The sequence below is a fragment of the Dicentrarchus labrax genome, unplaced genomic scaffold (assembly GCF_905237075.1).
Source record: "Dicentrarchus labrax unplaced genomic scaffold, dlabrax2021, whole genome shotgun sequence".
Classification (NCBI taxonomy): domain Eukaryota; kingdom Metazoa; phylum Chordata; class Actinopteri; family Moronidae; genus Dicentrarchus; species Dicentrarchus labrax.
The window spans coordinates 19,036,298-19,048,999 of NW_026136703.1; the positions used below are offsets into that span (position 1 = coordinate 19,036,298).

The 12,702-nt window shown below is 41.5% G+C and overlaps 1 protein-coding gene across 1 annotated transcript; it reads right to left on the reverse strand.

Annotated features, from left to right (window-relative positions):
* Positions 1-784: 784 nt before the first annotated feature.
* cdan1 (codanin 1) lies at positions 785-12,268 on the reverse strand. The gene is made up of 28 exons (XM_051395267.1): positions 12,150-12,268; positions 10,958-11,673; positions 10,665-10,865; positions 10,170-10,360; positions 9,751-9,867; positions 9,587-9,665; positions 9,323-9,443; positions 8,896-9,005; positions 8,619-8,708; positions 8,424-8,499; positions 7,981-8,186; positions 7,483-7,615; positions 7,094-7,237; positions 6,705-6,871; positions 6,471-6,552; positions 6,217-6,306; positions 6,060-6,114; positions 5,722-5,858; positions 5,523-5,626; positions 5,103-5,252; positions 4,761-4,824; positions 4,477-4,555; positions 3,381-3,604; positions 3,071-3,178; positions 2,911-2,974; positions 2,547-2,758; positions 1,870-1,977; positions 785-1,749 (listed from the first exon to the last, which is right to left on the reverse strand). The coding sequence occupies exons 1-28, from the start codon at positions 12,225-12,227 to the stop codon at positions 1,627-1,629; spliced, it is 4,029 nt and encodes a 1,342-aa protein (XP_051251227.1). The 5' UTR covers positions 12,228-12,268; the 3' UTR covers positions 785-1,626.
* Positions 12,269-12,702: the final 434 nt, after the last annotated feature.

The following is a 12,702-nucleotide window of genomic DNA, read 5'->3' on the forward strand; positions in this document are numbered from 1 at the left end:
TTTATTTTGTATATACACATATATATATACATTAAATATGATAGAGACTGTAATTAACTGTAATTAATTAAGAATCACAGCTATATGATTAAGTCATTATCATCCTATTCACTGCTATATCACTCCAGCCCAGTGGTTCCCAACTTTTTGTATCATTTAGTAAACTGATGACCCCTAATGTGACATATTTTATTGATATTAAATATAATTAAAATCACATTCTATTCAAAACTGTACAATTAACCCAAACAGTGAACTCACTGGGGATTTTGAGGACTTTATTTCTTGTTTAAGGAACTTTTTATGCAATCTTCTGTCTGTTTTATCTATTTTTTAAATATTTTTTTAAACAATCATACATATTTAATATGCTTTATTTTGACAAATTCAGTATTTTCTTGTCCCTAGTGTTTAACCATTGTTCTATTAGACACATTACATTTACATTTCTTCACAGAAGTGAACCAAATGCTGATATATAGGCCTACTGTGCATATTTTTAATACTTAAAATCAAGAAAGCCTTGTGAACCCCTAGTATGGGTCCTGACCCCCATGTTGGGAACCAGTGCTCTAACCGTTGTACTATTTACAAGCTAACTTGGAGTGACTGTGGTGAAACCAATCCTTCACAGGCATCTACAGTTGAGATTATACTTTATTTTATTGACTGACCTGATATGTGTTTGTTTTAGTGATAAATTAACAAGCAAATGTGATTTTTCTAGCAATCATGAAAACAAAAATCTGTGAAAAACAATGATGACCAAGACACGAATCAACAATTACATCAGAATACATCTTTATTGTTATATTTGAAATTTTGTGGCAACATAAAAAATATTTCAATTTAAAAGCAGCAGGGAGTACAGCGCTCGTTCAACATGAACAAAAACAATCACAAACGCAGTCTTGCATTCATGAGATAAACATGCAATCACTAGTAGTGGCGGTCAAAGGCAGTGTGTGAAAGTGCTATACTAAAATTTAAGACATTTATTTTCTGTGGTAGGACTAAAAAAACAACACATATTTCAGCTCATTTTTAGTAGCTGTCTGATCAAGTGTTTCTTGACAAACTATGGCTTGTTTAATAGAATCTTACATTTAAAAACCAGGACCTTTTAATGAGCTGAGTTACTGAAGATACTCAGTTTGAGTCCTCGGCTCCAAAAACTCACAAATTCCCATTTTGATGGCGACCCTTCTCCTGTGTCTTTGTTATTTCTCTGCTATAGCCTTGACTCTTTGAAAAGCTTGATCTACAAGTATATCCCGTCGGACACAATCACCAGGTTCGCTTGCAGGAAGGATCAACAGATCTAAGGTGTGAGAGACGGTGTGGTCCCTGGCTACTTCTGAGTGGCAGGGCTTTCTGTGTCTCACCGGCGCCTTAGCAAAAGAGCAGAGGGATTCGTGAAAGGCTGCTGTCACTTCACAGGTGGAGAACAAAAGTCTGAAGCTTGCTAGGAACAGCTTTGATGGGCTGTGGCAACTCGAAAAATAGTCAACAACAAGAAGTCACCCAGAACTGTCTCTTTCTTGAACAACACACTGACAGATGTGACATAAAACACTGTGGTGATCACACAAAGGTGCAGTGGGATACTGGGTAGCATTATTGTTGTCATGTAGCTCCCTCTACTGTCTGTTGAGAGACCTGCAGCATGTCCATGCGGCTTTGCAACTCAGCCAGAGGCAAGGGAGGTTTAATACTCTGTGACTGCAGCTGAAAATTTTCTATCAGCTTCTGAAATGACACAGAAATGAGAGAACAAAGTGAGCAAGAGAGAGGAAGAGAGTGAAAAGAGGTCAAATCACGAGTAAAAGAAATAATTCCAAAGGAATACATGATGACAAGAACCCTCACCGCTGGCAACGCCAAGTTTGTTAGCTTCTTCCAATGGGATATGACCTCTTCTTCACTCAAGACTCCTCTGTCAACCAGCTGTCTCACCAGGAATAGATAGTTATTCCACTAAAAAGACAAGCAAATGAATTACAAAAGATTAAAGACTACAGAGTCAAACAACTTTCAAAGAAATAAGCAATAATAGAAAATGTTGTCTGTCTCTATACTATCAGCTATCCAATTGAGGAAAACAATGCATGATGCAGAATTTGCACAATGTAAAATATGTTGTAGAAAAACTAAAAATCTGAAGAAAAACAAAAAAAAACTTTGATACAAAAGTGACCAAGTAAATCAGAGTGAGCACCATCTGATCAAAACACTTTTCATCCTAAACCAATGTAAAACAGAGGGGGAAATATACAGATTACTCCATTTATCTGTGTGAAAGCATTCAAGTTTCATATATTGTGCTTTGTACATTGAAGATGGAATCACTTCAAGGACTTTGCACCAACATTTTCACACCAGTTTCTTTAAATCCTTGATCTACAAGGCTTGTAGTGTCTACAGAGGGCCATGCACACAGTAGAGGCATTTTAGGAGAGTATTCTATAAACATATAGGCAAAAAAGGTAGTAGTACTTGTAGTAGCATCATTAATACTTCTTTATCAGTCATAGCAGCAGTGGTACCTCAGTGTCGCTGGCCTTCAGCACAGCAGTGACAGTGAGTGGGGTGAAGAGCAGGTGGAGAGGGGCGGAGGAACAGCAGTCTCCTTCCCACAGCTCAGCAAGCTGCTCCAGCAGCGCTCTGACAGGAGGCTCTGACCCTGAACCAGGACCCACAACAACCCTATCACCTCCGCTGCACCCTGACAGAGACAGCACCGGCAGCTCTGCAGACACTGAGCACATACACACAACATGCACTCAGGTCTTTTACACAGTACATCAACTATATTTCTATTTCAGCTGCAAAGGGCAGTTTAAATAATGCTGTTTATGAAGCATTTGCACTTGTGGGAATTAACCAGTTTACAGTTGAACAGTCTCTTACCCAGTTTGCAGGCCAGTAGGACAGTAGAGTTCAGTAGCATCTGCTCCGACAAGACAGTTGAGAACTAAGCAACGAGATAAGAAGAACAGAGTGTGATGAATACTGGCAAAGAACCTTGAATCCACACATGTTTTTTGTTGCACTTGTGTGTGTCTTGTACCTTTCTGCAGGCCAGAGTGTCTCCTACTCTCTGTAACAGCGTTTTGATCTGAGAGGCGGTAGGCAGTTCCTCGTCAGTCCTGGGGCCCACTGCAATGCTCAGCAACTCCTACATTAAAAGTTAAAGTTCACACAGAAATCATTCACTTTTTCTTCAGCGAGAGGTTAGATTTATTCTTTAAAGATGCAAGTTGTTATTCATGAATTTCAACCCCAAAACTAACCGAAAAAAGGCTACATTTGCAGAATAACTAGTTCTGAGCAAAGCCCCTACACGTATTTTAGCACTGTTTACTCTAATGCAGGCATACCTTTATCTCAATGAGGATGTCAGAGGGCAGTGAAGCACTGTGTTTGCAGTGTGGAGGGCAAGATGTCACTCTGTCACTTCCTTGTTTCCTCTTGGGGGTAGTTGACTGCTCCTGGGTGACCAGCTCAACCACGGCCCCCACATCCCCAGAGTCTGGCGCCACTGGGCTTCCCACAGCCTTCATCACACGATCATACCTGCTTTTCCACTCTCGTCTTATCAGAGCTGATGGTGAGAAAACAGCAAGTCTTAGATGGATGTCCTCAGGGAACCGAAATCACAGCTTTTATTCCTTTTCAACCACAAAAGGCAATGATGTTCTGTAACATGATCCCAGCAGCACTGAGAGCTTTAAGGTTCAGTCCTTATAGTATTATGTATCTCTACAAAGTTTTACTATGTAAGAGTCTGTCTGTTAGCCGGTACAGTGTTACTGGACTACTCAGCCTCCTTTGAGGAAGTACTGGGTGCTACAGGAGTGGATGCTAGGTATGACACAGCGAGAAGACACTTGCTTAACAACAATAGCGGCTCCCAGAGAGGTTAGTGTTGATGTGGCCTCGGTAAGTTTGACTACGTTATGTGGGTCATTGATCTGACTGGTTGAAGTTTGCTCATGATAGACAGTGATAGAAAGATGCTTCATGCAATCATCTTTTGAGTTTTGCCTAGTCTTTTCCAAACAGTTTCCAATGACGACTTTCCAGATGGTTCCGTGTAACCAACCATCTGGTGCAGGTGCAGGTTAATTTACTGTGGCATGACAATCAACTTGCAGCAAGAATAAAATAGGAATCCACTGATTTGCTTCGTTAGATCGGTGCCTCCCTGCATTAACGTTACTTGACATGAATAATTCATTACAGTAATGTCTGGTTTTAAATTATAAGCTAGATTCTTGCAGATAAAAATGGAATACAAATAACCAACAAGGACAATGTCTCATTAGCTGTACATTTCTTTTTTTTAATATCACACTCAAAAGGGTGTGATTGGTTGCATTGGAAAATGGAAATAATCAATTTAGAGTCTAAAGAAATTGCATTTAACACAGTAGAAACATGTAAAAACCCAACCATGCCGCATTAACTAGCTACCTGTAATGTTGGCCGAGAGCCAGCTGCAGGCTTTTTCTGTTGCGAGACGTTTGGTGATGTTTTCAGCTGTGTTCAGGACCTGCAGAGCGAGAGTGAGAAAAACATGGGAACACCCACACCTACAAGTTTCTAGTGTGTTTTTTTTCTCTGTTCTGCATTTATAGATATGGTTTTTCTCTGTAAACCACGTAAATCTATGTAAAACTTTGTTAGAAGTGCTTTAGGAATTATTGTTTGACATCTCATTATATCATTTGTGCATGCTGATTTTTTACAGGACTTACAGCAGGGGAGGTCTCATCGGGAAGCAGAATTCGTATGGCTTCAGGACTCTTCTCACAGCAAAACCTGAAAATTCACATAAAAAAGTACATTACCATAAAGAAGAGATTACCACACAGAAGTGAAATGCTAATGGTGTGTGACGAGAAACCCAGAAGGCAAGGCTAACAGTTTATTTAATTTAAAAATAAAAGAAACCCCTTTTTCCAACAATCAAATGGCCATTTACTCATGCATGCATATAGGCTGTTAAAAAAAGAACCAGGTACTAAAATCCTATTAAATCTAGGCATGGATTAGGGGAAGAGGATTTTGCTGGCTGCTTGTAAAAGAAGTTGTTGTACCTGGTGGCTTTTGCTAGGGCCTCCAATCCTGCGACACACAGCTGAGCACAGATGGTGTCATTCAGTTTTGAGGGATTTGAGTTTGGCGACTCCAGTCCATTGCACAGCATCTTCTCACCTCGCTCCACCAACTCACTCACTAATGTGGCCCTGTTGAGGATTCCCAAATAGACATTAACATCCAATGTGTTATGTACAGTTCAGTATTATGTTAAAAATAGAGTTTTGATCTGTAAAATACATCTACATTGGGTGCTGAATTCACACCAGCCACCACCTAAGTGCTTTGATTTTGGACTGTTGAACAGTCACTAACCTCTTAGGCAGGCAACCAACCAAAGATGCAGGCTGATTGACTACTTTTAGTCCTTTTCAATTCTTAAATGGACTCAACCACCCCCCTGGCTCTGTGATACTAACTTCATATGCTTGACGGCATTGGATCCAACTCTCTCGGCCACAAACTCCACAGTGCGACGCAGCGACGGGGGCTGGTTGTGAAAGAAGGCTTGCTCGAGGTCCACCTGCCACATTTAAGTGATTGGTTTAAATACTCGCACACAGCCAATTCAGTGATGTCACTCCACATTTCCCTCTACTAACTCTCCTGTTGACTCACCTGCAGTTTCTGCTGAGACCTGTTGGCAGTTGGTGTATCTCTGAGCTCAGCAGAAGTGGGTGTGATCTTGCGGATGATTCCTCCGCTCTTGGCTGTGCTTCCAGACACAAAGGCAGCCAGGAGCTTACGGAACTCACCTGGACCGATGAAAACAAGGCAGAATATCCACATTCACATATCGATCCACAACGAGTGTAGGTTACTTTGTGGTGCAGAGCATTCATATATAGACCAAATGTGAGTTATTCAGCTTCTGAATAACTGCCTTTTTATTCTTCCACTGAGAACACTGTCACCATATACACACAAAAAAAGCCATTAATTAACTTTCCACTCACCAAGAAATGGACAACATGTATAGAGAAGCTGCTGATCAACCAGGGGAATGCAGTCCTACAAAATAACAAGAAAAACCTCAATAAAAATGACAAACCAGCAGTGGTTATATTATGATATGATATGATAAATAGCTACTTGAATGAGCATTTCACTTACAAGCCCTGCAGCAGTCGTGCTGCTGTCCTCCAGCTTGGCCACCTCAGTGAACTCATTGGTGAAGAAAATGTCCTCGGGTATCACTGGGATCTAAACAAGTTAGAGACACCAAGCATGTATATATATATTACATATAACTGTTATGTACACATTCAGACAAACACCAAAGTGAGCTCTGTAGTTTTTCTGTTCCACTACTTACTATATACCACTATATAGAAAAATATAAATAATATCCACAAGTTGTGTCTCACCTGGAAAAGCCAACCCAACACAGACACCATCAGTAGCTTGTTCAGGTAACACATTTCTCCACATCTGCCCAGCAACATTCTCCTACAAAGCATACAAAAGTAAATTAAATGAAGCCGTGTCAGTGCTATTCTGAATGGGAATTAATTGTTATACCACCAAAAGTATGTTTATTTTTTTCTTTCTAAATCACTTCTTTAACAGATGTTTAGAAATGTGCAGAAATGGAGACAGACCTGTACAGGAGAAGCAGTGTGCCCAATGCAGTTCTGTAGCAGAGCAGCAGAGGACCAACACAGTCCAGCATGGAGAGGAACTCAACAAGCCAGGGCACAGTCAGGATGGTGCGCCTCCTTTTAACACTGTTACTCAGCACAGCACACACATCCAGCACTGGAACACTCTGAGGGATCAAGAGATTTTTTAAATGAAATTGAATGCCTGGCAACAAATTTGCATTTATATCTCTACAACTGTTGGTCTGGGCTTAAAAGAGGAACATTTTAGAGTTTCCTTAATGAGATACAACTAACACATGTGAAGGAAATGAATCATTTTGGTTAGCTTTTACCAGCTCTATTTTAAAACAGGCCACAAGAACTGGTTTATAAACATGCTTTTTCACCTTGCTGCGCAGGGCTATAGCAGTCTCCTGTATCTCCCTGGATGGTCTCTCAGATGTTTGGTAAGGCAGAAAGGAAATGAATCCCAGAAACTTAGCCAGAAGACGAGCTAGGAGCAGCACTGAGGTGAACCGCTGCTTTTCATCCTGGTGAGGTAGATGGAATGGAGGGACAAAGGTTTATATATTTATATTATATAATTATATATTAAGAACATGTCGGTCAGATTCATCTTTTCTGAATCTGCCGTACCATGCTGCAATCAATCGTCTACTACAGGCTTCAAAAGAAGTGGTTGTAAAACTAGCTTGATCCAAAATGACATGGCACCTGAAGCAAAAAAAACTGTGACACTGACATAATTTCACTTTGTCTGACTCTCACAGAATACCTGCTGCTCCATGTCCCCATCCCCCTCCTCTTCTCCTTCCCCAATGGAAGCAGGAGGGCTCAGGATGGACACCTCATCCAGCTGGAGGAGCTGCTGACAGAGACTGTCCTGCAAGTGCTGGTTCAGCTGGCAGCTGGTACACAATATGTAAGACATGTTAGATCATATAAAGATAGCAGACATTAACACTAAAGGCTTTTAGCTTTAGTTGTCAAGGAAAATGTTTAATTTTGACCAAAAAGGACATCTGCCAAATGATCTGCCTTTCATTTACCTATTATACTTTATAATATAGTTGATAATATAGTTACTATAGCTATATATTGGGGTATAATGCATCTAACAACATAACCAAGCCTTTCATTAAACCTGAGGTTGGACCCTTACTGGCTTGTCAGATTAAGTAGCTCCGAAAATAAATGAAATGTTTTATATTTTTGATGATATATAATGTAATTCTAATTATATGATGTATTTTGCTTGGACGTATTGTCTTACCAGCTAGCTGCCTGCAGGAAGTCTCTGAAGAACTCTTGGTGACCAGGGAAGGATGGAGGAGGGCAGGGGCCAGCGACTCCATGAGGCTGAATGAGGCGCTCCTCAAGACGCTTCAGACGCCCCAAACTATCAGCTCCCAGCATGCCTAGTAAGTCAGCATCAGGAGTATCCCCAGGAGAGCTGTTCACACGGGGGCCTTTACACATCTTTAAAAAAAAAAGGTGGATTTATTGTGCAAACTGTGTGCAATATGCCACAATCTGTTTAAAAGAAAAATGTTTTGTGGAGGGGAAGATAAAGTCAGGAAGTTTCTAAAGGTCTCCTTTGTCTCAAAATGTTATCACTGTAGGAAAAATGGCTTAAATAAAAAGTACCGTATTTGTTAAGATTTATATGTGTGTGTGTGTGTGTGTGTGTGTGTGTGTGTGTGTCTCACATTCTACCTGAACAAGCTGCTTCAGAAACAGACGTGCAAAATGGGAATGGTTTCCTGCAGAGGTCAGCTGACTCATCATTCCTCTGAAAAAGAAGATGGAACAATGACATGCACAGAGCGAAAGTACATCAGAAATTAAAAAATAATGAATTATACCTGGTCCATTAGATTAAAAAAAGCAGTTTAATAAAATTAGACTTACTTTATCCTACTCCCAAGAGCAGGGTCAAAGTTCCACCCAGGTTCCTTGTGAAAGTCCTCCCATTCTCGTAACACCTCATAAAAAATATCTCTGAGAAAAGGACAAAAATATCACATGCCAAAATGTAACTAACGATAACATCTGAGTCAGCATGTGCTCAGCCTGTACTCGGCCGTTTGTAATTATAAACAAACCTGATCTGCTTCATACAAGTTGTTTTTACTGGACACAAAGTGAGAGGGCAGTGTTACAAAACAACACAAAAACTGTGATATACCTCTGTTTTTTAAATGTGTGGAAGGCCTTGTCACTACTGAAGTTGGACCGGTTGTCAGTAGCAGGCTGGAAAGGGACTGAGTGGATGAAAGTGGAAACTGAAGGAGACAGCTGGAAAAGATACGGAGAATAAAAACATATTAGGGGAAACATATCAAATCAAATCACGTAAATGCAGAACTATTTTAATTTCTTAAAAAATGATGTACTCTCCGAAGTAAAGAACAATCAAAATCATCATCAAAATAGTTTAATTTAATGTCAACTGACAAGTCAATTAACTGACTCATAGCAAATCTAAAGATTAATCTATTAAAAAATATAAATATTTAAAAAACGGGTATTGTCTAATGTCTGTTTAATTATATTCAATAACACTCAGGTAATAATAAGCACTTATAGCTGTACATAAAGTAAAAGTCTGTTACCTTGGCTGTGCTCCTGTCCTGGGCCTGAGTCAGACGGTCCCTGAGATCCGAAGAGAAAGACGTCACCCTTTCGTTCTCTGCCAGCAGACGCAAGGTACACTTGTCCAAATGAGCTACCAACCTGCCAAGAATACATGGTTAGGAATCAACTCAGAGAGACCGGAGGAGCAGTGTCACTTAATTCGGGGAAATAGCTGTTATATTCCTGTAAGCGAACGGGAGAAAATTCTGGAAAATTGTGTCACAAGATGTAAAACAACTCACTGAAACTGATTTTCCAGAACCTTCACAGCAAAATACACACAGTTGTGTACTTGTCTAAGGAAACATTTCTCCAAAACATCTGAAAATGGAAAAAGAAATTCTTAACTTCGATTCAATATTTTGATGTTATAGGACTTAAAAGATATAAAAAACTATCTTCACACCTGAATTCGCTGCACACAAACTTCCCTGTTCATTATCATCATGAGTGTGAGGAGACTGCGACGTTAGCAACTGCATCACAAAAAAAAGCTCCAGGAAAATGTTTGGCACTAGGTTTTCTGTAAGACATGAAAACACAAACAAACTCATTTTCTTCATCTTTGGAGATCTTTAAATTGACATCTTCCAATGATTTTATTGGCAGGTATTTATATAGTGTTTAGTGCATTGATTTGTAAATAATTTCAACTCCAAAATTATTTATTTTATGTCTGACTTCTTAATTATTTATATATATATATATATATTTTTTTTTACTCTTTTAAATATCTTTAAGTGACATAAAAAATCCATTTAATTCACATCTTTTCCTCCACGATTTATTTACTTAGCACATTAATGGCACCTTGTGGTCACTTACCAGAAATGCAGGTACAGTACAGCTCTGCCAGGAGATCCAGTTCCAAAGAGAAGGTGACTTTGGATGGTTCAGGACAGGGTGTCTGCAGATCTGGTGTAACTTTAGACCCAGTTCTGAGCCCTGACTTGGTGGGAGTGCAAGGGTCAAGTGAGGACGGCAGAGGAGTGCCGACCTGCTGGGCACGCTTTGTCCTACGAACAAAAAATATCCGATTATGAAACAGCAGAGATCAACTGAGGTGAGGCAGAAGTGCTGGAGCCAAAAAACGCAGAAAATAAGGAAATTAGATGTTGTGACATGTGTGTAGACATCTGTAAAATGCAATACATTTCTGTGAATACTGCAAGGCACCACCCATCGACAATGTAGAATGGTGAAACAATAGAGGGCATGTAGCAAAGGCCAGATAAACGTAAAAAGTACGTTCTTCAACATCTCAAACTGGTACAATATGAGGTCAGCTTTTGTGTAGAATCATTCTGCATGTGCACTTACTTTTCCCTCTTTAGCAGCTCCCTCTCTTCCTGCAGGCTCAGAGGACTGCCCACCGTCACCGACCCCTCAAGTGCCTCTACAGCTAATGGGGGAGTAGAAGGTTTACTGAATGGGGTGGAGGTGAAGCAGGTCTTTGGTTTGGAGTGTGGCCGCTCTGCACTGACTGGTGTTGGGTTTATTCTTCTAGATGGTTTGGACGCCCTGAAGGATAATGGAAACATTTTAGACTAATCTGAACATGAATGATGGAGACAGTGTTGACTTTTGTTTAACTGAGAGTTGTGTGGACTTACGCAGGTGAAATGGGCGATGAGCCAACTGGAGGGAAGTCCTCCAAGTTGCTCAAGTTGAGCTGCACCACAGACGGAGGAGAAACCTCATTTATCCTACTGTGCCCTCCTCCGCCGCCTCCTCCTCCTCCTCTACCCGACCTCCTCCCCCCACTCTCCCACCGTCCAAGCTCATCACTGTGATGTCCTCCACGCCCTCCTCTTCCTTGTCCCCCCATCGGCACGCTGCCGCCACTTCTCTTGCGGCCTTTCTGTGACTGGAAGTTGGGGCTGGGCTGGAGGTCAGGAGGAGAAACAATGTAGTCCCCGAGACTGATCCTCTGGCCAGACCGGCGATCGGAGCCCGAAGGCCTTGAGGCGGGGCTCCATGCTGCACTAAATGGGGAACTGCTGAAGGCGTTGACCCCACTTAGACAGTGAGACCCTGACTGACCAGAAGCATCCGTTCCAGGTGACCCAGAGGAAGCAGGAGAAAACAGCTGGACCCTGCTGGCACTCCGAGATCCAGTGCCGCCACCAGCAGACCTGCAACCCCTCCTGTCAGTGAAGCCCTGCGTCTGTGCAGCAGGTCTGGGGCGGCTGGGGGTCTTGGCTGGCGTGGCAGGGCCATGGGTTAGTGCTTGACTGCTCTGCTCTCTCAGGAAGTTTAAAAGAAATGGGACAAATTCTTGTTTGTGAACTGTCAGCCCAGGTTCACTGAATGCCAGGCTGTCAGCCTCCTGTTGAAAAGAGGCATATATGTTGTAAACGAACTGGGATAAATACAGTTTATAAACCTGAAATAGCACAAAGGATCCACGCTATTTAATCCACGATGAACCCAAAACAAAGTAACTTGGTCAGTAAACATTTCTGCAGAAAATAGCGTGGTAACCTAGCTAACAATGCACTGACCAACATCTGCTATACCGCACAGCCATCCTCACATATTAATAATAATACCAGCAGTAAACAGCTTCTGTAACTTGTGTTTTACCGCTAAATAGTTTCTTGACTGGTAGGGAAGTTGACTACGTAGCGACTCGTCTGGAGTCCATCCCATCCAGGCTGTAGCTAACCTAGCCCGCTAGCTCTCTAGCTAAAAGTTTTGTTTACAATCAGTTGCGACCTTTGTCATCTCACAAAAACGCGCTACGCGAGGGCGAACGCGTGTAACATGTCTCCCTCGTGTGGCTCTGGATCATTTCGGACCAACCTCGACGTTTTTCAGCCAGTCCAACACCGCGTTAACGTCCGCTTTCTTCAACAGGAGTGATTCCAAAAGAGCCGCCATTTCTGCCCAGACGCTGCGCGGCGAAAGCACTGAGGGGAGGGGGGCGGGGCCAGCGCCTACGCAGACGCGTAATGCGTATGACGTACGCCAACCACGTGTCGCAGCTGACAGAAGCTGACAGTCCATAATCCTCTCACTGAAAACACATGGGGGCCACTGGCCAGGTTGTTTTCTCCTGTGTGCAGCCTCTACCTCTTAAATACATACATAAAGATAGTCCAGAGTTGTTGTTTTTTGTTTTTTAACAATAAATGTAATTTATCAGTGTCTTTCCCTCTTACCTGTTATGTCGCTTTTGTGTGGTCGCTTTGTTATTTGCAGATTAGATAGGTAACAGTCACCAAACTCCAACAAAAAAATAATGAGTTGTCTGACTGCCTCGGTTCAACTTTTGGTGTCGTTGCAATAAATCAGAGTTTATATTAAATGTGAATTTTATGCTTCATTGTGTGTGCTTAATGATCTCTTAGAATAA

Excerpts from the sequence above, each read along its gene's own strand:
- cdan1 (XM_051395267.1), bottom strand. The coding sequence starts at position 12,227 with ATGGCGGCTCTTTTGGAATCACTCCTGTTGAAGAAAGCGGACGTTAAC. Across the intron at positions 8,500-8,618 it reads GCTCTTGGGAGTAGGATAAA|AGGAATGATGAGTCAGCTGA; the intron begins GTAAGTCTAATT and ends CTTCTTTTTCAG. Across the intron at positions 4,556-4,760 it reads CCGATGAGACCTCCCCTGCT|GTCCTGAACACAGCTGAAAA; the intron begins GTAAGTCCTGTA and ends CTCGCTCTGCAG.